General features: G+C 41.1%; 1 protein-coding gene and 1 long non-coding RNA gene across 2 annotated transcripts in view; both read left to right on the forward strand.

Moving 5' to 3' along the window:
- Positions 1–25,419, forward strand: part of LOC130184052 (uncharacterized) — a 38,763-nt gene that overhangs the window by 8,176 nt on the left and 5,168 nt on the right. Inside the window, exon 2 of the long non-coding RNA XR_008829919.1 lies at positions 2,236–2,312. This is a non-coding gene — a long non-coding RNA (uncharacterized LOC130184052). The remainder of the gene's footprint in view (positions 1–2,235; positions 2,313–25,419) is intronic.
- Positions 3,849–25,300, forward strand: eppk1 (epiplakin 1). The gene is made up of 3 exons (XM_056399802.1): positions 3,849–3,936; positions 8,988–9,113; positions 10,042–25,300. The coding sequence occupies exon 3, from the start codon at positions 10,048–10,050 to the stop codon at positions 24,553–24,555; it is 14,508 nt and encodes a 4,835-aa protein (XP_056255777.1). The 5' UTR covers positions 3,849–3,936; positions 8,988–9,113; positions 10,042–10,047; the 3' UTR covers positions 24,556–25,300.

The raw sequence follows: 25,419 nt of genomic DNA on the forward strand, positions 1-25,419 counted from the left end.
ATAGTGACGAACCTGCTAGGACGCACATGTTGTTCAATGCTTATAACTTCAGAAGTCGCAAGGTATCGAACAACAAGTGCGCCCCCACCAGGTTCATCACTTCTTAGTGTCCCCTGGAAACACTGTTGTGTTGTGAGTATTTGCAGCTCGTGTGTTGTCAAAACTGGTGAAGATGTTTTCTGAATTTGTCTGTTTGCATGTGTTTTCTGAGGTTGCAGTGTGTTGACCTCTCAGGGCCACCGTACCCAGTGAACGTTCGTAGCAAAGTTGAAGAAATTCCCTCAAGGTGTTCCTGAGATACCGTGTTCACGAGAATGGGATGGATAGACGCAACACCCAAAAACAAGTCTGTATCCCCCACAGCAACAACACGACACTGACGCATCCACCACTTAAATCAACATTTTTTACATTAGCGATGGACAGGAGTTGCAGAAACAGGGTCGGGAATCAAAAGTCTTTAGGTACAGTGTGATCTGGTTTTGAGTCTGGGTTTGGTTCTTGGCTTGAGGTTAGGATTTTATCTGAAGCTTTTATCTGAAAAAGACGATTAAAACCAGACCAAACCTGTGTTTTAGGGTTGAGTGGAAGCGTTCAGGCTATTTGGCAAGTGAAAGTGAGAAGAAATGTAGCTACACGGACATATTCAGGATCCTTGAGCAGACCAGTGGGCGGTAAGCTAAAAGCATGAGCGTGTTAAAACATGCCACATTTACACAACACTTCAGTGGCTCAGCACTCTAACGTTTTCTTCATTTGTGATGAAGCACTGAGTTGTGTGTAAAACACAGCGTGTGATTCATGCTTGTTTGAACAACAGCTGATGAAGAGCACAGGACTGTGCTTAAGTATATTTGTTCAGTAGTTAAGAATGAGAGTGATTAAAGCACACAGACCGGCTCTTGGTTTAGAGTTTGTCAGGTCAAACATCATTTAATGAGTTCAGTCAGCCAATTCACTGTCAAAAGGTTAGTTTAGTTCACCTAATGAAAAGTTTTGAATGAGCCTAAAAAGAATATCAGATTGGAGCCTAGGTTTTTTTTTTTTTCAAACAACTTAACAGTATTTTTTATTATATTTAGCAAACTAAACTAAAATGACACATTAAGGTTACTACAAAACTACAACTTCCTGAAACCATACTTAAGGTGGCTATGGAGCAATATTTTACTTTTGGGTAAAGAAAGTATTTGAGTTGGAAAAAGTGGAAAATTTAAGTTGCATTGATTTGATTATTAACTACATCTGACTTAAAGCTATTGTGTTAATCTAACTCGTTAAATTGATGAGTTACCAAATGAAGCATTTTTTTTAAGTTTGTCAAACAATTCTCTTTTGTCAGTGTAAATTCCTGTGAAAACAGGGCATGTAATGTTACACAATATAAAAGATAGAACAGAAATGGGCAATCATCCCAGAAAACTGGTATGTCATGCCAAAGGGTGCAATACAATTTACTCAAGTACAGTACATTAGAACAGTACATGAGGTACTATTTGAGTTTTCTGCTAAGACTGACAATAAAACAAATGTAATAATGTATCAATCTGAAAGGGCCATTCTGTATAATATGTCAATAACAGCTGAATTCAGCTGATTACGAGAAGAATGAGAGAGGGAGAGAGAATCGTTAATAAAAGAGGCATAAAGATAAAGATAGTTTTCCTGATGGAACTTACACTTTGCTTCATTGAATAGTTTAAAAATGCTCTTATTTTGAGGTTTAGTTCGGAACTACATCATTGACGGGCCGATGATAAGAGGAATAAGAAGTGATGGAGTAGGTCTGCTGTCAGAGCTCTGGTGTATTAGTGTTGAGGCGGCCACTGAAGAGAACCAAGTTGCACTGATGGAGCTCCTTGTGCTTTAACTTCACCCACAAATGAGCTGTGATGCACAAACTGTTTAATGGTTAAATACCTACGATTACTTAAGGATCTGAATTCTTCTTCATCCAATACCACTGCCACACAGCATCACCTTATATTATGGATTCTGCATGTGTTGTATGGTAAGAAGGTAAGAAGACATCAGTTTATCTAATAAACAAATGTGGCATCACTTGACCTAGTTTGTTTGTTGGTTTTTGTTCTCACCCTCATCAGTGTTTGTTATTTGATACCTGAGCTGGCAAAGCGAAGCTGTTCTTATGTTTGAGGGCACGCCAAGCTGAGTCTCTACATGTAATCAAAATGTTCCCCTTTCTGAGATCTTAAAAAATCCTCTCTTCCTCAGAACACTGTATCCGCCACACCCAGCCTTAACTCCGAAATCATTAGCGTGCCGATGTGCGAAGACAAGGCGGACTACAGGTAAGAGCTTGGCACAGGTGAGGCCATCACTCGCTTGCCAAAAAGTGTTGACTTGATGTTAGGTCGAGAACACTCCGCACCTGACTGGCAATGACTTTTTTTATTTGTGCTTCTTCCGTCATTGCCTCTGCACGCCTCTGATTTCCATTTAAGAAAGAACGCCACGACTGAGTTTAGCTGCTGAAAAGCCGTTGAAAATGTAGTTAGTTAGTTAGTTAAATTCCATGATTCATGACATCCATGACAATTTTGGTGAAAAAATGTAATTATAAAAAAATGCTAATAATGTTGGAGGCACGTTGGTGCAAGGAGGTTCTGGGCTCAGGCTTTCTGTTTGGAGTTTGCCTGTTCTCCCTGTGCCTGCGTGGGTTCTCTCCGGGTTCTCCGGCTTCCTCCCGCAGTCCAAAGACATGCACATCAGGTTAACCGGTGAATCCCAGGTGCCCATAGGTGTGAATGTGTGTGTGACTGGTTGTTTGTCTCTGTATGTCAGCCCTGCTTTTTCTTCTGACAACAGAGACAGAGAGCTTTACTCTGGTTTTCTGTGTTCTGCCTTCAGTGGTGAAATATATCATGCTGAGATGCAAATGTGAGCCACAGCAAACATCATTTATTTGAAGTTATTTCCTAAAAACACGACCATGGTCCAGAAAAGGTGAGTCACAGTTGCTATATCAGGTAACAAGTTGATTTAAGGAATTATTTTGAAGCACAAACCTGTAGAAAATCAGTTTTTTTTTCAAAGCGACTACTTCTTCTCTCAACCTGAATATACTGGAATTTTCTTTATCACCTTTTGTAGCTCTCACCTGTTTCCACCTAGACATTAATCACAGGACGTTACACCATAATGTCGTCATTATAACCTGACTAATGTCTTTACATCTGGCTTATGCAACTAATAACAGATGGTCTGTGTCTCTGCACAGGTAGTTTTATTCTTTTTGTGATGCAACTGAATTTCTTATTGTTAATATGTATGATACCAAGCATCCACCTGAGCGTTCAGGCTTCTGGTATTCTCAGTTGGAAACCTGCCAAACCTGAGGGAAGCTCTTGCACAAAGATAAAGGTCTCTTTAATCACATGACATCCGGCCCAGCGTGTCACAGCCTGGCTGGTTAGATAAGGGACATAAGATATCTGTTATTCAGTTAAGATATTTACACTGTGAGAAATAATTTACTGTACATTGCTGAAAGACAAAAAAAAGTTGAGGACCCCTGAGTTTGACAAGACAAAATCTTTAAGACTTATGTGTACACATAAGGTTGCTATTTGACATAAGTTACACATTATGTAATGTCCTCACCTACAGTTAGAATCTGCTGCTGTTATTGTTTCAGAGCACAATGAACACACTCTGAGGAAGTCTGCAGGAATTCCTGGTTCAGAGCTCAGCGCAAAGAGCTTTTACTCTGTCACAGCTTGAGGAGAGGAGGCAGTTCCTGAGGAGCAGGAGGAGGGACTTAATAGCTGGACTTGCTCTATATATGACCAGTGAGCAGGGAGGACTACCTCTGATGTTGGGAGCCCTTCAAACTCCCAATGTCTCTCTCATAGCTGCTGAGTCAGACTGTTGAACCGTGCAGAGCTGGTACTTTGTGGATTCCAGGGGACGTGGGTAAGAACAGCTGTTTTTTTTTTTTAAGTTTGGTGATGGAAGAGTCTATATCTTACTTTATTTGTTTTTGACTTCTAAAGAAAATGAAATGAAAAGCTTGAACTTTCTGTGGTTAAAAAGTGAAACCACATTTAATTTGAAGCTTCTTTTGTTTTGGACAGAAAAGTCTTGTCAAAGCCAAAAAGTGAGGGAATAAGTGTGTGTTCTGCAGCGTCGGCCCACACCCTCCTGATAAAACGGGATTACATCTCTGATTACCTTTGAACACAGTTGTTACAATGTTTTACAAAAAGTAGGCCTGTGTGTCAATGTCAAGGTTTTCAAGTCTGAACATTACCCTCACACGTAATCCTGCATTACAGCTACAGAAACAGTTACGTAACCTCATTCATTCCTGTTTTATTATCACTGAGACTGTGTCAAGAATTCACCACAATGAGAAAGATTAGGATTCTCTGCATTGCTTGACAGCACAGAGGTAATTTGCTCTGTGCTGTTTTAGGGTCTTAAATTATTTTCTTCCAGGCACTAAATCAAAAGGTTGACTGGGCTGCCAGCAGCTGCAGGTACACAGGACTATAACACTTTCACACAAGTGGGTGCAACTTCATAATCAACATTACAACATGTCACAATCACAAGGCATTCCTTGATAAAAGAATTCACTTTTATCTGCCAATGTAAATCAATGTCAATCAATCAATTTCACTTTTCTAATCCACATTTATTTCATCATCCATGTATGGATTTGCTGTGTGAATCAATCAATATCAACCTTCGTGACTCATGAAATGAACAGTGACATCATTAGAATTGGAACTCCAATGATTAATTGAGTGATAAGAAAGTTAATTAGCAGCTATTTTTTTTGTTAAGTAATTAGTTGCCAAAGTCATTTTTCAAGCAAAAAAGGACAAAATGTACCGAGTTTCAGCTGATGTGAGAATTCGCTAATTTTATTTCATTTCATCAATAGCTTATACCAAAGAGAAAATGAGGTGTAACTTACAGTAGGTGGTTACTTTATTATAGGTACACCTGAACAGTCTAATGCAAACCAAACCAGCTGTTCTGCCATAAGGTGACACATACATTTATGATTCCTATAACGTTGAGTTTTTGTTGACATTGAGTTATCCTTGTGTTCAGATAGAAGATGATATAGCAGGACTGTTGTATTGGACTGCAGTAGAACCACTACCACTCACTAGCCTACCTATATAAATCCAATATTTAACATCAAATATTAATTTAAAATTAAATGGTTGTATAAAAACGGCTACTATTGTACCTAAATAACACTTCACTATCTCCTTCAGGGCAGGAAAGTAAATTTGCCAAAGGACTAAAAGCAGACTGTGAACAGTGAACAATGAAGCTACAGAATGTTGGGAGCTTTATAAAGTTTTATGCAGCTAATGTTTTTGCCTGTAGGGTAAGATAAGCAAACTGGCACTGTGTCATAAATGTAAAGTGAACGTTCGAGATCTTTAAAAAAGAGTCAAACATTTACAGTTTGGGCAGTTGCAGGCAGAGGTAATGCAGCACCGCATGACTGCTGTTGGAAATGTTTCAGTCCATTTCATATGAGCAGACATTTGTGTTACTTGTTGCTTCTCGTGGCCATGGCCACCTTGCATGCACTGAAAACAGTACACACCTTTTAGTCCACTGGGATTATAAATGACAGGACTATTTTTACCTGCATGGTCCTCACAAGCTATTGTGAAGAATGCTTCAATAACAGCTGATGATTTCCATCCCATGCACTGAAGCTAATTACTATTTTTTTGACACTAAGTAACATGTGGCAATAATAATATACGGAATAGAACCATGTCTGTGATGCTCTCAGTGGAAGAATTAAAACAGTGAGCCGGTTTGTGAACTTTGTGGTTCAGTTCCTCTCTTACACCCTTTTTTCCGAGACTGATTATATTCACTCCTACAGGAGGAGATGACATCATGTATCACATAAAAATAGGCGCTAACCCTATCATCAGAAGGGGATGGAAAGAGCTACTAGTTTCCTCCTCCTGTTTTTTTGTATGTGATCATGTGACAGTGCTGGAAGTTTTCAAACATTTTCTGAATATCTTTTTAAATATTGTGATATGTCTCTATCTAAGGATATTAGGGCTCAATTCAGATTAAACTTCACTGATGTATTTACTGCTAATGAGGAACTGAGCCATCACGCTACTATGGAAAAAAGGATACACTATAGATAAGTACATAGCTTTAAGGTTGTATACTCTGTGTGACGCCCCTCTGTGAGCAGGTCTCTCCCTGCGGGAGCCTGATAGGTGGAGTTTGGTTGTCAGGAGGATTCTGCTCACCTGGTCCGGCTGCACTATATAACCTGGTGGCAGTCAGTCTCTCTCCCCTTGTTTTCACCCTGTTTGGGTTCGTTATGTTTTGTTTGCCTTTAGATTGATTTCCTTTTCAGTTGTATTAAATAAACTTATTTTTAGCTATAACTCGTGTGTGGTCTTCCCTTATTTGTCTGAACTTGAGCCGGGTTGTGACAAATTGTGGACTCGTCCAGGATCAATCAGTCTTGTGGTAATTTGGCCTGGTTCAGTTTGTGTTGGGCTACCACCTGTGGCGATGGAGGTTTGTCAGTTAGTGTGTAGGCATTTGGTGCTTCGGTATGTCTGCCCACTTGTCAAAATTCATCCGGGATGTGTCACACATGATTGCAGTAATATTATAGAATTTTTTTGTCTCTGTTTTGGTTGAAATTTGGAATGTGTTACTCCATTTTGCATTTTGGTTTAAGGTGTCTGTTCTGTTACTGGTGTTTTCTTCCGTTATGTTTTGGTGCAGTCCTGTAGTCAGATTATTGCAACTTGATCTCTTGAGGTGGAAGTGGGTAGACCTATCTGCCCGGGATAACAACTGCGGCTTTCTTATGCATAGCAGGGACTTCCTGGACCCGCTGGTTTTCAGTGAATGAGGTCATTATTCATCAGTAGCTGCCTGATGACTAGTGTTGAGCTTACCTGTTAACCTAGGTTTGGGGGAAGACTTATGTTTTTTGGTTTTGTTGATGCACATTGGGATTCTGGGCTCTATTCCAGAAAGCAGCTTTAACAAACTGACCCTGAACTCTGAGTTTATGAACCCTGAGACAGGAAACTCAGTTTCCGTTTCCAGAACAGCTGATCTGAGTCAGTTCAATCAACTGAGTATGTTGACTCTGAGTTAACCGTGTGCATGAGGAATATGAAACGCGATCAATGGATCTCCGATTCACTATGGTAACGGTTAAAGAGCAGAGCCTCCATTTTAATCCAGTGGAACCAGACAGATGATTATGTGTGACATTAAAGCACGTTTATTTCTAGGAAGAAAAAAAAAAAAAAAGCAGCAGTAATGAAAGAGTCTGAGCTGGAGAAAAAGGGTCATTTAGTTCAAACTCATACATCTTATTCAGCGTCGTCCACTAGACCATGTTATGTATCAGACTTTTATTCCCAAAACGGATGGAACCTTCTGTTTGTTAGATTATGTTTAGATATATTTATTCAGATATAACCTGATGCGGACCAAGTTGTGCTGCAGCAGAAGATGAAAATATAAATGAAACTGATCTGACAGAAGTTTCTAGATCCATGATTGTAACCTCAGATTCTGACCCAGGAACAGCTTGATGATTTTGGTGATTCTCAGTTGAAAAAGTGTCGAGGTTAAAGCTTTAAAAATCTTGCTCAGCACCTTCAATGACTTTATTTGAACATGTAGTAAATTTATATACATTGACTGAAATGCTGTGAAAACAGCTTCAGCAGCCGGTATTCAAAACCTCACTGTTAAACTACATTTAGCCCAGTTTTTAAATGTTAAAGTATTTTCAGCTGCATTACTGTCATCCTCACTCAGAAGTATCATCATCTACAGCGTGATATGACAGCTGTGATACGACTGTTCATCAGTGCAACCAATTAGAACATGAGAAATAATCCTTCATAGACCAGAGTCGTGTGTCTCAAGCTTCAGATTTCTTTTATTTTTTTTAGTGATGAATGTTCAGTAAATGTTTCAGTGCATAGGAGCTGATTGACAGTCTGACAGGTGTCTTAATGTCCACAGAGTCTCAGTGTTATAAAGACAGACAGGCAAATTTGAATTTGATCTGAGGATGAAGCCTCCATGTGTAATATTTGAGATCTCTGTCCTCACACTGACTGACTGATCATAAAAGAGGTCATGTTCGAAAACACAGGTCTTGGGTAGCCTAACAAACGAATGACAAATGGAGATTTTAATCTTCTCCCAATGTAAACTTCTTTAAATGAATGTCTCCGATCCGCAGTTTGACACAGACAGTATGAATGAGGAAATGATGTGCTGCGTCAGAAGCTTCTTAAATCACAGCAGGAGGGCGGAGACTGACAGAAACTCAGGGTTTGTTGAAGAAAACCTGCCAGTGAGCAGGTTAGCTTCACAGAGTGAGTTACAATGGTAACTGGCTGGTTGTCACCAGCTTATGTAGTGCAGCTTAACCAGGTGAGATGAATCGTCCTGACGACCAAACTCCACCCATCAGGTTCCTGCAGGCAGAGGCCTGCTCTGAGCAAGTCGTCACATTTGGGATCTTGAAATCCTATATCCAACAAATTAATAATTTGAAATACTTAAAGTATTTTACTTTAATTTTTCATTTATTCTACACTGTCTGACAGTATCATGCATATTCAACAATAATATACTTATATAATATATATTCAACAGCAGTCATTTTGTTGCTAGATGTCGCCTAACAACAAAACATAACCATGGGTCATAATAACCTGCTGCACAGACAAACTATGGGCTCATTTTTTACAGGACAGTCTGTTTTTCATGGCTACACCTTTCCATCCAATGGAAATGTTCAAGATGTTCTGTTTATCATTTTATACACATCTCCACAAAATGTTACTGTTAGGATGTTTGGAAAAGAACAATAGAACATATAACATATAAGAAAGCAAGAACAATGCTGAGCAAATACATGTTTGTGTGGAAGAGATTTGACAAATATGAAACTTACTTTGCTTTTTCAGGACAGAGTTTCAAAGCTCTGGCCCCTGACCATAAAGGCCTGGGTACCTTTGGTCTTTATCCTGGATTTTGGAAAAACCTGAAGCATCCAAGGACCTGAGGCTGCCTACAGATCTTGGAAAATCAAGGTTTGTTATGTAGTTGGAAGATAGACCATGTTGTAAAACTTATCAGTGCCATTCAAATTCAGTTTCATTTTTATTTTGCTAGGCTACTAATGTAATATATAATTGAGGAATTCAGACTGAATGATGGAAAGGGAACAATTAATTTTGAAACTATGGGCTTAACTATGGGTCATTCAATTATGAATCCCACCCTTAGTAGTGCCCATACACAAATAATAAATGTACATACCTCTATATTGAATTTCCATATATGAATTATAATTAATAGGAAATGAATAAGAAAATCACATAAACATAGAACATTTTAAAACAATGTTGTTATGATAAAGAGTATTTCATATATGTTATAAACTTACATCTTCACATATCCAGAGGATGTATGTGATAATAATTGATCCTCTTTTAGGTGACACATATGGCAACATCACTCTTGTTATAGGGGCATGTATATCATATATTACATTTCTGTATGAGTATACCGCCATTTTATACACATATTTAATATACCAGCCCTGCAATAAAATTGTGCTGTGGTAGTGTTGTATTGTTTTACATTAAGAGAGGACATTACAGAGAGAAATGCTTGCCATATAAATTTACCTTCAACAATACAGATTAGAAACACATCTTGGTATAATACAACACAGTTCAGCAGACAAGTCCAAAACCACACCTTTCTAAAAACAAAATAAACATTATAATCTTAGTGGAGGTAGAAATTATTGCAGGGATGTTGAATTAGACTGCATTAATTTTAGCTAATGGAACCTGTTAAACTTGCAACTGACTACATTTATCTTTGACACAGTACCCAGATACTAACATTATGAACTTGTGAAAGAAAAGATTAGTAATGTAATTTACAGACAGTGCATGCAATATTCAAATCCAATTTAAGCAAATGTTTTTGTATTATAATGTTCTTTAGGCCAAGATGGACGGTCTACAAATAAAGCAAAATGGCCACACAGAAGTCCACAGACCTGTGGCTGGCATATTTCTGGAGAACACAAAGGAGAAGATAACCATATATCAAGCCATGAAAAAACGTATGCTTAAGGCAGGAACAGCATTAGCCCTGCTTGAAGCACAAGCTGCCACAGGGGGCATCATAGACCCAAAAAACAACAGAGTACTTCCTGTTGCAGACGCTGTTAAAGAGGGAGTAGTTGGACCAGAGATGAAAGAGAAACTCCTCACGGCAGAGAAAGCCATCAGTGGCTATGTAGACCCCTACACCAAGCAAACAATATCTGTATTCCAGGCAATGCAGAAAGATTTAGTTCCAAGAGATTATGGATTGAGGCTTCTGGAAGCACAGATAGCCACACAAGGCCTGTTTGATCCCACTCAGAAGTCAAATATTTCAATTGAATCAGCGATTCAAAAGGGCTACTATGAGAAAGGTTTGCTCAACGACCAGATGTCAGAGCTCAAAGTGTTCTACCATCCAATTTCACAAGAAAATCTCAACTACCAGAACCTCCTAGAGAAATGTACTGTGGAGCCCGGCACAGACCTGCTGCTCCTTCCTGTTTGCATCACCTTCAAAGGTCTGCGAAGAGGCATTTCCTCCATTCAGCTCTTTGAATCAAAGATCATTGACAAAGGAACATTTGATGACCTACAGAAGGGAAAGACCACAACACAGGATGTGTTGCTGATGGAACAAGTTAAAGAATACCTGGTGGGCAAAGCCAGTATTGCAGGAATTGCGCTACTCTCAACCAATCAGAGAATGAGCATTTATGAAGCCATGAAACAACGCATACTCATGCCTGGAACAGCACTTATTCTACTGGAGGCACAAGCTGCAACTGGATTCATGATTGATCCTGTCAAAAATAAAACCTACACTGTGGACGAGGCCGTCAAAATCAAACTTGTTGGCCCAGAATATCATGCAAGGCTGCGTTCAGCTGAGAAAGCAGTAACTGGATACAAAGACCCATACACAGGTGAGACTATATCCCTGTTTCAAGCACTGTCAAAAGACCTCATCGTTAAGGATCATGGGATCCGACTGCTTGAGGCGCAAATTGCTACAGGTGGAATAGTAGACCCAGTCAACAGTCACAGACTTCCAACTGAAGTGGCCTTCAAGAGAGGTTACTTTAATGAGGAAATGAATGCCATACTAGAGGATCCAGGGGATGACACAAAAGGGTTTTTTGATCCAAACACCGAAGATAATCTTACCTATCTTCAGCTGATGGAACGGTGTGTCACTGATCCAGTCACTGGACTGTGCCTCCTCCCACTCAATGGCAAGTCTGGCAGCTTGAATTTCAACTTCATTGACTACCAAAGTAAAATGGCCCTAAAAAATGAGAAGGTGAAAGTGACATGTGGAAAGTACATGGGAATGACAGTATCTCTGTGGGAACTGCTGATGTCAGAATACTTTGATGAACAGCAGAGGCGAGACATCATTCAGAAGTATAGAGAGGGGAAGCTCACTATCAAAATGACAATTACAACAGTTATGGAAGTCATAGAGAAGTCTGTAAAAACAACTAAAGTTGTCTTTGAAGGCATCAGAGGAACTGTCACGGCCAGTCAGCTTGAGGAGGCAGACATCATAACTAAAGACGTCTTGGAGGATCTGACAAAGGGAAAAAAGTCAGTGAAAGAGGTGATGGAAGATGAAAATGTAAATGTGTACTTGCAGGGGAAAGACAGTATTGCAGGTATCCTGCTTCCTGATTCTCAAATCATGACCATCTACCAGGCTAGACAGAAAGGAAAGCTGATGCCAGGAACTGCTCTCATTCTGCTTGAGGCACAGGCAGCAACAGGGTTCATTATTGACCCTGTTGGAAACAGGAAGTTTTCAGTGGATGATGCTGTCAAAGCAAAAATTGTGGGGCCTGATATCTGTCAAAAACTGCGCTCAGCAGAGAAAGCAGTCACTGGGTACAAAGATCCATATGACGGTAAAATAATCTCCTTGTTCCAAGCAATGCAGAAAGACCTCATCCTACAAGATCATGGAATTCGGCTCCTGGAAGCACAAATTGCCACCGGTGGGATCATTGACCCAGTGAACAGCCATCGGATTCCTATCCATGTGGCCTACAAGAGGGGGTACTTCAATGAGCAAATGGATCAGATCCTGAGGGATCCAAGTGATGATACCAAAGGTTTTTTTGACCCCAACACTCATGAGAACCTGACATACTTGCAGCTCATGGCCAGATGTGTCACAGATCCCAGTACAGGTCTGTGTCTCTTGCCACTCAAAAGCAAAAGTAATAAAATTCACATTGATGATAATCTTTGTGAAACATTCAAAACAACAGTTACAGTTAAGTATGGAAGGTTCGAGGGCAAGCACACAACACTGTGGGATCTTATCAATTCAGAGTATCTGTCAGAGGACAAACGACAGGAGTTTTTTAAGCTCTTCAAATCAAGAAAAATCACAATAGAGCAACTCATCGTCACCATTTTAGAGATCATTGAAAATAAGGAGATAAAACAGCAAGCAGGGTTGAACTTTGAAAGTCTCAGAGGCAAGGTCTCTGTTGTGGATCTTCGGGAGGTTGGAATTGTGAATGAAACAACCTACAACAGTTTGATCGATGGAAAGCTGTCAAGCACTGATGTACTGAAAATGGATAGCGTGAGAGACTACCTACAAGGAAAAAGTTGTGTAGCTGGTGTGATTCTGCAACCCTCCAATCAGAAGCTAAGCATCTATGAGGCACAAAAAATTGGTATTGTTACACCTGGCACTGCCCTTTGCCTCCTTGAAGCACAAGCAGCCACAGGGTTCATTGTCGACCCTCTGAAAAACAAAAAGTTTACAGTGGAACAAGCTCTCAGAGAAAAGATAATTGGTCCACAGATGTATGAAAAGCTGTTGACTGCAGAGAGGGCAGTCACTGGTTACACAGATCCGTACAATGGTCAAAAGATCTCACTTTTTCAAGCCTTGAAAAAGGATCTAATTGTCAAGCAGCATGGCATCCGTTTACTTGAAGCCCAGATCGCTACAGGTGGTATCATTGATCCCTTGATGTGTCTACATCTACCCCTTGAGGTTGCATACAAGAAAGGATATTTTGATGCAGAACTCAATCAAATCCTGACAGACCCATCTGACGACACAAAGGGTTTTTTTGACCCAAAAACAAAAGACAATCTGACATACATGGAGATGTTGGGCAGGTGTGTAAGAGATAAGGAAACAGGACTGTTTCTCCTGCCACTGGATGACAAACCTGGAACAAAGGCAGAAATGTATACTGACACAGAAATAAAAAAAGAGTTCGAAAAGACAGGTCTGAGCATATCAGTAGGACGCTACTCAGGAAAATCAGTTTCTCTATGGGACCTGATTCACTCTGGGTACTTCACCGAGGAACAGCGGCTTGATTTAATTGAAAAATACAGAGCAAAGAAGATTACCACACACACCATAATCACACTCGTGATTTCCACCATTGAGCAACTGGAGAAGAGTAAAACTCTCAAAATGATAATGGGTCTGAGAAAGCCTGTCTCTGCAACTACACTAATGGATTCTGATATCCTCAATGCAGATACATTCAAACAAGTTAAAGAAGGAACACTCACTTTTGAGGCAGCAACCCAATGTGAATCTGTGAGAGGATACCTGAGGGGAACCGGAAGCATTGCTGGAATTAAGCGTCATCCCTCCAAAACAGTAATGAGCATATATGAGGCAAAAAGGGAAAATCTGTTAACACCAGGCATTGCACTTCTACTGCTTGAAGCGCAGGCTGCAACAGGATGGGTGATTGATCCTCTCAAAAACAAATTCTATACTGTTGATGAGGCAGTGGGAGAGAAAGTAATTGGACCAGATGTACACGAGAACCTTCTCTCTGCTGAACGAGCTGTCACCGGCTATCAAGATCCATATACAGATGCAAAAATTTCACTATTTGAAGCCATGAATGAACAGCTTATTCAGAAAAGTGATGGCAGCCGTCTTCTTGAGGCACAATTAGCAACTGGAGGAATCATTGACCCAAAACAAAGCCACAGACTACCTGTCCACATAGCTATTAAAAAGGGATATCTTGATGAAAAAATGAGCAAAATTCTGTTGAACCCCACTGATGATGCAAAGGGATTCTTTGACCCAAATACCAAAGACAAGAGCTCTTACCACCAGCTGATAAAACAATGTGAGAAAGATCCTGAAACTGGGCTACTTCTTCTACCCTTGTATGAAGAGGAGTGCCATGTATTTCACACAGATGAACAAATAGAGCTTGCATTCAAAAACAAAACTGTTGCCATGCATGCAGGAAAATTTAAAAATAAGGTAGTGACATTGTGGGAAGTACTGCTCTCTGAATACATATCAGAGCAAAAGAGGAAGCAGCTCCTACAGCAATACAAGACAGGAGCCATGAAAATGGAGGAGATCATTGAAATACTCACAGTTATCATTACAGAGGTATCAACCAAAGAAAAAAAGTTCAAAGGACTAAGGAAGCAGGTTTCAGCCAGTGAGTTGTATGAATCAAAAATAATCTCAAAGGAGCTCTTTACGCAGATTATAAAGGGGGAAATCACTGACGAGAAAATTAAGAAAATGGAATCAATTCAAAAATACCTTGGAGCTACAAACTGTATAGCAGGAGTCAGAGTTGAATCTACAGAGAAAGTTATGAGCATCTATGAAGCCAGAACCAAAGGCCTGATTGCCCCTGGCACTTCTCTTGTGCTGTTGGAAGCACAAGCAGCGACTGGCTTTGTCATTGATCCAGTGACCAACAAGAAACTTTCAGTAGAGGAAGCTGTGGCTCAAGGAGTGGTTGGCAGTGAGTGGAAAAACAAACTGCTTTCAGCAGAAAGGGCCGTAACAGGATACAAAGATCCCTACACTGGAAACACAATTTCTTTGTTCCAAGCTTTGAAAAAAGATCTCATTGTGAAAGATCATGGAATTCGTCTCCTTGAAGCGCAAATTGCAACAGGAGGAATAATTGATCCAGTCTACAGTCATCGAGTGCCAGTACAGGTGGCATATCAAAGAGGTTACTTTGATGAGGAAATGAACCAGATCTTGTCTGATCCTGATGATGACACCAAGGGCTTCTTTGATCCCAACACCAAAGAGAACCTAACCTATCTCCAGCTGGTGGAGAGATGTGTCACAGACCCAAAAACAGGCCTTAACTTACTGTCCATTGTAAAGAAAGGCGAGTTTTATTTCTTTGTTGATGAGGCTACAAAACTCATTCTGAAATCTACAACAACAACCAAAGCAGGAGGGAAATACCAAGGAACAACAGTGTCTCTGTGGGATCTGCTCTACTCCAAATACATCACTGAGGAGAAGAGGAGAGAGCTTGTGCAACAGTACAAGTCTGGGTCAATCACAATTGGTCATCTTTTAGAGATTATCCTGACAATCATTCAGCAACAAACAAAATCAGACAGCAACACAACAAAAACTACTATCACCACAACTACAGTCACAGAGACATGTGAAGTCCAAACCTTCCATGGAATCAGGAAGGAAGTCAGTGCTACTGAGCTGCTAGAATCAAAAATCATCACTGAGGAACTCTACAAAGATCTTAACTCTGGAAAAGTCACAGTCACGGAAGTGAGCGAAATGGTTTCAGTAAGCAAGTACCTTGAGGGGACCAACAGCATTGCAGGGGTGTACGTGCAGTCTACCATGGAGACCCTGAGTATCTACGAAGCCAAAAGTAAAGGCCTGCTGACTCCTGGTACTTCTCTGGTTCTGCTGGAGGCCCAAGCTGCCACTGGCTTTGTCATTGATCCAGTGAACAACAAGAAACTTTCAGTAGAGGAAGCTGTGGCTCAAGGAATGGTTGGCAGTGAGTGGAAAAACAAACTGCTTTCAGCAGAAAGGGCCGTAACAGGATACAAAGATCCCTACACTGGAAACACAATTTCTTTGTTCCAAGCTTTGAAAAAAGATCTAATTGTGAAAAATCATGGAATTCGTCTCCTTGAAGCGCAAATTGCAACTGGAGGAATAATTGATCCAGTCTACAGTCACAGAGTGCCTGTACAAGTGGCATATGAAAGAGGTTACTTTGATGAGGAAATGAACCAGATCTTGTCTGATCCTGATGATGACACTAAGGGCTTCTTTGATCCAAACACTAAAGAGAACCTAACCTATCTCCAGCTGGTGGAGAGATGTGTGACCGATCCCATCACTGGCTTTAGCTTACTGGTCATTGTGAAGAAAGGCGAGTTTTATTTCTTTGTTGATGAGGCTACAAAACTCATTCTGAAATCTACTACAACAAACAAAGCAGGGGGGAAATACCAAGGAACAACAGTGTCTCTGTGGGATCTGCTCTACTCTAAATACATCACTGAGGAGAAGAGGAGAGAGCTTGTGCAACAGTACAAGTCTGGATCAATCACAATTGATCGTCTTTTAGAGATTATCCTGACAATCATTCAGCAACAAACAAAATCAGACAGCAACTCAACAAAAACTACCATCACAACTACTACAGTCACAGAGACATGTGAAGTTCCAGACTTCCATGGAATCAGGAAGGAAGTCAGTGCTACTGAGCTGCTAGAATCAAAAATCATCACTGAGGAACTCTACAAAGATCTTAGCTCTGGAAAAATCACAGTGACGGAAGTGAGTGAAATGGATTCAGTAAGCAAGTACCTTGAGGGGACCAACAGCATTGCAGGGGTGTATGTGCAGTCTACCATGGAGACCCTGAGTATCTACGAAGCCAAAAGTAAGGGCCTGCTAACTCCTGGTACTTCTCTGGTTCTGCTGGAGGCCCAAGCTGCCACTGGCTTTGTCACTGATCCAGTGACCAACAAGAAACTTTCAGTAGAGGAAGCTGTGGCTCAAGGAGTGGTTGGCAGTGAGTGGAAAAACAAACTGCTTTCAGCAGAAAGGGCCGTAACAGGATACAAAGATCCCTACACTGGAAACACAATTTCTTTGTTCCAAGCTTTGAAAAAAGATCTCATTGTGAAAGATCATGGAATTCGTCTCCTTGAAGCACAAATTGCAACTGGAGGAATAATTGATCCAGTCTACAGTCACAGAGTGCCTGTACAAGTGGCATATGAAAGAGGTTACTTTGATGAGGAAATGAACCAGATCTTGTCTGATCCTGATGATGACACCAAGGGCTTCTTTGATCCCAACACTAAAGAGAACCTAACCTATCTCCAGCTGGTGGAGAGATGTGTGACCGATCCCATCACTGGCTTTAGCTTACTGGTCATTGTGAAGAAAGGCGAGTTTTATTTCTTTGTTGATGAGGCTACAAAACTCATTCTGAAATCTACTACAACAAACAAAGCAGGGGGGAAATACCAAGGAACAACAGTGTCTCTGTGGGATCTGCTCTACTCCAAATACATCACTGAGGAGAAGAGGAGAGAGCTTGTGCAACAGTACAAGTCTGGGTCAATCACAATTGATCGTCTTTTAGAGATTATCCTGACAATCATTCAGCAACAAACAAAATCAGACAGCAACACAACAAAAACTACCATCACCACTACTACAGTCACAGAGACATGTGAAGTTCCAGACTTCCATGGAATCAGGAAGGAAGTCAGTGCTACTGAGCTGCTAGAATCAAAAATCATCACTGAGGAACTCTACAAAGATCTTAGCTCTGGAAAAATCACAGTGACGGAAGTGAGTGAAATGGATTCAGTAAGCAAGTACCTTGAGGGGACCAACAGCATTGCAGGGGTGTATGTGCAGTCTACCATGGAGACCCTGAGTATCTACGAAGCCAAAAGTAAGGGCCTGCTAACTCCTGGTACTTCTCTGGTTCTGCTGGAGGCCCAAGCTGCCACTGGCTTTGTCATTGATCCAGTGACCAACAAGAAACTTTCAGTAGAGGAAGCTGTGGCTCAAGGAGTGGTTGGCAGTGAGTGGAAAAACAAACTGCTTTCAGCAGAAAGGGCCGTAACAGGATACAAAGATCCCTACACTGGAAACACAATTTCTTTGTTCCAAGCTTTGAAAAAAGATCTCATTGTGAAAGATCATGGAATTCGTCTCCTTGAAGCACAAATTGCAACTGGAGGAATAATTGATCCAGTCTACAGTCACAGAGTGCCTGTACAAGTGGCATATGAAAGAGGTTACTTTGATGAGGAAATGAACCAGATCTTGTCTGATCCGGATGATGACACTAAGGGCTTCTTTGATCCAAACACTAAAGAGAACCTAACCTATCTCCAGCTGGTGGAGAGATGTGTCACAGATCCCATCACAGGCTTTAGCTTACTGGTCATTGTGAAGAAAGGCGAGTTTTATTTCTTTGTTGATGAGGCTACAAAACTCATTCTGAAATCTACTACAACAAACAAAGCAGGGGGGAAATACCAAGGAACAACAGTGTCTCTGTGGGATCTGCTCTACTCTAAATACATCACTGAGGAGAAGAGGAGAGAGCTTGTGCAACAGTACAAGTCTGGGTCAATCACAATTGATCGTCTTTTAAAGATTATCCTGACAATCATTCAGCAACAAACAAAATCAGACAGCAACACAACAAAAACTACCATCACCACTACTACAGTCACAGAGACATGTGAAGTTCCAGACTTCCATGGAATCAGGAAGGAAGTCAGTGCTACTGAGCTGCTAGAATCAAAAATTATCACTGAGGAACTCTACAAAGATCTTAGCTCTGGAAAAGTCACAGTGACGGAAGTGAGTGAAATGGATTCAGTAAGCAAGTACCTTGAGGGGACCAACAGCATTGCAGGGGTGTACGTGCAGTCTACCATGGAGACCCTGAGTATCTTCGAAGCCAAAAGTAAAGGCTTGCTGACTCCTGGTACTTCTCTGGTTCTGCTGGAGGCCCAAGCTGCCACTGGCTTTGTCATTGATCCAGTGAACAACAAGAAACTTTCAGTAGAGGAAGCTGTGGCTCAAGGAGTGGTTGGCAGTGAGTGGAAAAACAAACTGCTTTCAGCAGAAAGGGCCGTAACAGGATACAAAGATCCCTACACTGGAAACACAATTTCTTTGTTCCAAGCTTTGAAAAAAGATCTCATTGTGAAAGATCATGGAATACGTCTCCTTGAAGCGCAAATTGCAACTGGAGGAATAATTGATCCAGTCTACAGTCACAGAGTGCCTGTACAAGTGGCATATGAAAGAGGTTACTTTGATGAGGAAATGAACCAGATCTTGTCTGATCCTGATGATGACACCAAGGGCTTCTTTGATCCCAACACTACAGAGAACCTAACCTATCTCCAGCTGGTGGAGAGATGTGTGACCGATCCCATCACTGGCTTTAGCTTACTGGTCATTGTGAAGAAAGGCGAGTTTTATTTCTTTGTTGATGAGGCTACAAAACTCATTCTGAAATCTACTACAACAAACAAAGCAGGGGGGAAATACCAAGGAACAACAGTGTCTCTGTGGGATCTGCTCTACTCCAAATACATCACTGAGGAGAAGAGGAGAGAGCTTGTGCAACAGTACAAGTCTGGGTCAATCACAATTGATCGTCTTTTAGAGATTATCCTGACAATCATTCAGCAACAAACAAAATCAGACAGCAACACAACAAAAACTACCATCACCACTACTACAGTCACAGAGACATGTGAAGTTCCAGACTTCCATGGAATCAGGAAGGAAGTCAGTGCTACTGAGCTGCTAGAATCAAAAATCATCACTGAGGAACTCTACAAAGATCTTAGCTCTGGAAAAATCACAGTGACGGAAGTGAGTGAAATGGATTCAGTAAGCAAGTACCTTGAGGGGACCAACAGCATTGCAGGGGTGTATGTGCAGTCTACAATGGAGACCCTGAGTATCTACGAAGCCAAAAGTAAGGGCCTGCTAACTCCTGGTACTTCTCTGGTTCTGCTGGAGGCCCAAGCTGCCACTGGCTTTGTCATTGATCCAGTGACCAACAAGAAACTTTCAGTAGAGGAAGCTGTGGCTCAAGGAGTGGTTGGCAGTGAGTGGAAAAACAAACTGCTTTCAGCAGAAAGGGCCGTAACAGGATACAAAGATCCCTACACTGGAAACACAATTTCTTTGTTCCAAGCTTTGAAAAAAGATCTCATTGTGAAAGATCATGGAATTCGTCTCCTTGAAGCACAAATTGCAACTGGAGGAATAATTGATCCAGTCTACAGTCACAGAGTGCCTGTACAAGTGGCATATGAAAGAGGTTACTTTGATGAGGAAATGAACCAGATCTTGTCTGATCCGGATGATGACACTAAGGGCTTCTTTGATCCAAACACTAAAGAGAACCTAACCTATCTCCAGCTGGTGGAGAGATGTGTCACAGATCCCATCACAGGCTTTAGCTTACTGGTCATTGTGAAGAAAGGCGAGTTTTATTTCTTTGTTGATGAGGCTACAAAACTCATTCTGAAATCTACTACAACAAACAAAGCAGGGGGGAAATACCAAGGAACAACAGTGTCTCTGTGGGATCTGCTCTACTCTAAATACATCACTGAGGAGAAGAGGAGAGAGCTTGTGCAACAGTACAAGTCTGGGTCAATCACAATTGATCGTCTTTTAAAGATTATCCTGACAATCATTCAGCAACAAACAAAATCAGACAGCAACACAACAAAAACTACCATCACCACTACTACAGTCACAGAGACATGTGAAGTTCCAGACTTCCATGGAATCAGGAAGGAAGTCAGTGCTACTGAGCTGCTAGAATCAAAAATTATCACTGAGGAACTCTACAAAGATCTTAGCTCTGGAAAAGTCACAGTGACGGAAGTGAGTGAAATGGATTCAGTAAGCAAGTACCTTGAGGGGACCAACAGCATTGCAGGGGTGTACGTGCAGTCTACCATGGAGACCCTGAGTATCTTCGAAGCCAAAAGTAAAGGCTTGCTGACTCCTGGTACTTCTCTGGTTCTGCTGGAGGCCCAAGCTGCCACTGGCTTTGTCATTGATCCAGTGAACAACAAGAAACTTTCAGTAGAGGAAGCTGTGGCTCAAGGAGTGGTTGGCAGTGAGTGGAAAAACAAACTGCTTTCAGCAGAAAGGGCCGTAACAGGATACAAAGATCCCTACACTGGAAACACAATTTCTTTGTTCCAAGCTTTGAAAAAAGATCTCATTGTGAAAGATCATGGAATTCGTCTCCTTGAAGCACAAATTGCAACTGGAGGAATAATTGATCCAGTCTACAGTCACAGAGTGCCTGTACAAGTGGCATATGAAAGAGGTTACTTTGATGAGGAAATGAACCAGATCTTGTCTGATCCTGATGATGACACCAAGGGCTTCTTTGATCCCAACACTACAGAGAACCTAACCTATCTCCAGCTGGTGGAGAGATGTGTGACCGATCCCATCACTGGCTTTAGCTTACTGGTCATTGTGAAGAAAGGCGAGTTTTATTTCTTTGTTGATGAGGCTACAAAACTCATTCTGAAATCTACTACAACAAACAAAGCAGGGGGGAAATACCAAGGAACAACAGTGTCTCTGTGGGATCTGCTCTACTCCAAATACATCACTGAGGAGAAGAGGAGAGAGCTTGTGCAACAGTACAAGTCTGGGTCAATCACAATTGATCGTCTTTTAGAGATTATCCTGACAATCATTCAGCAACAAACAAAATCAGACAGCAACACAACAAAAACTACCATCACCACTACTATAGTCACAGAGACATGTGAAGTTCCAGACTTCCATGGAATCAGGAAGGAAGTCAGTGCTACTGAGCTGCTAGAATCAAAAATCATCACTGAGGAACTCTACAAAGATCTTAGCTCTGGAAAAATCACAGTGACGGAAGTGAGTGAAATGGATTCAGTAAGCAAGTACCTTGAGGGGACCAACAGCATTGCAGGGGTGTACGTGCAGTCTACCATGGAGACCCTGAGTATCTACGAAGCCAAAAGTAAGGGCCTGCTAACTCCTGGTACTTCTCTGGTTCTGCTGGAGGCCCAAGCTGCCACTGGCTTTGTCATTGATCCAGTGACCAACAAGAAACTTTCAGTAGAGGAAGCTGTGGCTCAAGGAGTGGTTGGCAGTGAGTGGAAAAACAAACTGCTTTCAGCAGAAAGGGCCGTAACAGGATACAAAGATCCCTACACTGGAAACACAATTTCTTTGTTCCAAGCTTTGAAAAAAGATCTCATTGTGAAAGATCATGGAATTCGTCTCCTTGAAGCACAAATTGCAACTGGAGGAATAATTGATCCAGTCTACAGTCACAGAGTGCCTGTACAAGTGGCATATGAAAGAGGTTACTTTGATGAGGAAATGAACCAGATCTTGTCTGATCCTGATGATGACACCAAGGGCTTCTTTGATCCCAACACCAAAGAGAACCTAACCTATCTCCAGCTGGTGGAGAGATGTGTGACCGATCCCATCACTGGCTTTAGCTTACTGGTCATTGTGAAGAAAGGCGAGTTTTATTTCTTTGTTGATGAGGCTACAAAACTCATTCTGAAATCTACTACAACAAACAAAGCAGGGGGGAAATACCAAGGAACAACAGTGTCTCTGTGGGATCTGCTCTACTCTAAATACATCACTGAGGAGAAGAGGAGAGAGCTTGTGCAACAGTACAAGTCTGGGTCAATCATAATTGATCGTCTTTTAGAGATTATCCTGACAATCATTCAGCAACAAACAAAATCAGACAGCAACACAACAAAAACTACCATCACCACTACTACAGTCACAGAGACATGTGAAGTTCCAGACTTCCATGGAATCAGGAAGGAAGTCAGTGCTACTGAGCTGCTAGAATCAAAAATCATCACTGAGGAACTCTACAAAGATCTTAGCTCTGGAAAAATCACAGTGACGGAAGTGAGTGAAATGGATTCAGTAAGCAAGTACCTTGAGGGGACCAACAGCATTGCAGGGGTGTACGTGCAGTCTACCATGGAGACCCTGAGTATCTACGAAGCCAAAAGTAAAGGCCTGCTAACTCCTGGTACTTCTCTGGTTCTGCTGGAGGCCCAAGCTGCCACTGGCTTTGTCATTGATCCAGTGACCAACAAGAAACTTTCAGTAGAGGAAGCTGTGGCTCAAGGAGTGGTTGGCAGTGAGTGGAAAAACAAACTGCTTTCAGCAGAAAGGGCCGTAACAGGATACAAAGATCCCTACACTGGAAACACAATTTCTTTGTTCCAAGCTTTGAAAAAAGATCTCATTGTGAAAGATCATGGAATTCGTCTCCTTGAAGCACAAATTGCAACTGGAGGAATAATTGATCCAGTCTACAGTCACAGAGTGCCTGTACAAGTGGCATATGAAAGAGGTTACTTTGATGAGGAAATGAACCAGATCTTGTCTGATCCTGATGATGACACCAAGGGCTTCTTTGATCCCAACACCAAAGAGAACCTAACCTATCTCCAGCTGGTGGAGAGATGTGTGACCGATCCCATCACTGGCTTTAGCTTACTGGTCATTGTGAAGAAAGGCGAGTTTTATTTCTTTGTTGATGAGGCTACAAAACTCATTCTGAAATCTACTACAACAAACAAAGCAGGGGGGAAATACCAAGGAACAACAGTGTCTCTGTGGGATCTGCTCTACTCCAAATACATCACTGAGGAGAAGAGGAGAGAGCTTGTGCAACAGTACAAGTCTGGGTCAATCACAATTGATCGTCTTTTAGAGATTATCCTGACAATCATTCAGCAACAAACAAAATCAGACAGCAACACAACAAAAACTACCATCACCACTACTACAGTCACAGAGACATGTGAAGTTCCAGACTTCCATGGAATCAGGAAGGAAGTCAGTGCTACTGAGCTGCTAGAATCAAAAATCATCACTGAGGAACTCTACAAAGATCTTAGCTCTGGAAAAATCACAGTGACGGAAGTGAGTGAAATGGATTCAGTAAGCAAGTACCTTGAGGGAACCAACAGCATTGCAGGGGTGTACGTACAGTCTACCATGGAGACCCTGAGTATCTACAAAGCCAAAGGTAAAGGCCTGCTGACTCCTGGTACTTCTCTGGTTCTGCTGGAGGCCCAAGCTGCCACTGGCTTTGTCATTGATCCAGTGAACAACAAGAAACTTTCAGTAGAGGAAGCTGTGGCTCAAGGAGTGGTTGGCAGTGAGTGGAAAAACAAACTGCTTTCAGCAGAAAGGGCCGTAACAGGATACAAAGATCCCTACACTGGAAACACAATTTCTTTGTTCCAAGCTTTGAAAAAAGATCTCATTGTGAAAGATCATGGAATTCGTCTCCTTGAAGCGCAAATCGCAACTGGAGGAATAATTGATCCAGTCTACAGTCACAGAGTGCCTGTACAAGTGGCATATGAAAGAGGTTACTTTGATGAGGAAATGAACCAGATTTTGTCTGATGCTGATGATGACACTAAGGGCTTCTTTGATCCCAACACCAAAGAGAACCTAACCTATCTCCAGCTGGTGGAGAGATGTGTCACCGATCCCATCACAGGCCTTAGCTTACTCCCCTTGCACAGGTGAGGGAAAGGAAATCTTCTTAAATGATTATTCTTGTCTTTTTCCCAGTATCTGATTTTTTACTAACTACTGATGCTAGTAGTAACAAAATAACTTCACCGCATTTGTTTTAGAGTTTCAGTTTTAGTCAAGCCAAGGCTGTTCTCAAAGAAATATGGAGAAAAATACTGTATTGTGCTGAATACTTTTCCTTGCTTAAAAAATAGAGAGCAAGAGATGAATTTCCTACTCTATCACAGGAAGCAGTGTTTTGTTTCAAGGTTTTGATCACCATGCGGATTAAAGTCCCTTTGAAACAGCAAGCACTTTTATTGGTTTTCATCTCTATTTTTACTTAATTCTGATCATCTTTGACTACATACGACAGTAACTGGTATAAAAACATTTTGGATTCATGATACTTTTCCTTGGTTAATGTTACTTCATGTCATTTGTGGCATCCATGGGTTTTACTGTTTCCACACAGTTGTAACTAGATGGGTTCAGCCTAACCTGCTTTCACATCACATATAGAAGCTCAACTTAATTATGTTGTACTGTACTTGGGCAAAAACCTTCCTTTACACACAAATACATTGTGTGTCTTAAATAAGTGAAATGTGACTACAATGAATATAGTTTTGCATTGCCTGCTTTGACTTACCCTGGGAGCAACCCATGCATTTGTTTTTTTTCTACACTTTTACAACATTCATTGCTCAAATTGTTTCATTGTGCAGCCCAATAAATAAATGAGATATGAATACTATATCTTGTGTTGTCTTTTTTTTTTTTTTTTCCAATTGTTTGATTTGTTTCAAATTGGTATCTATCTGGTCATTTTGGTTTACACAGGATATACAAGATAAGAATTTCATGAAGTCCAGC

Source organism: Seriola aureovittata, chromosome 16 (assembly GCF_021018895.1).
Source record: "Seriola aureovittata isolate HTS-2021-v1 ecotype China chromosome 16, ASM2101889v1, whole genome shotgun sequence".
NCBI lineage: Eukaryota > Metazoa > Chordata > Actinopteri > Carangiformes > Carangidae > Seriola > Seriola aureovittata.

Coding starts and splice junctions, on each gene's coding strand:
- eppk1 (XM_056399802.1), top strand. CDS start 10,048: ATGGACGGTCTACAAATAAAGCAAAATGGCCACACAGAAGTCCACAGA.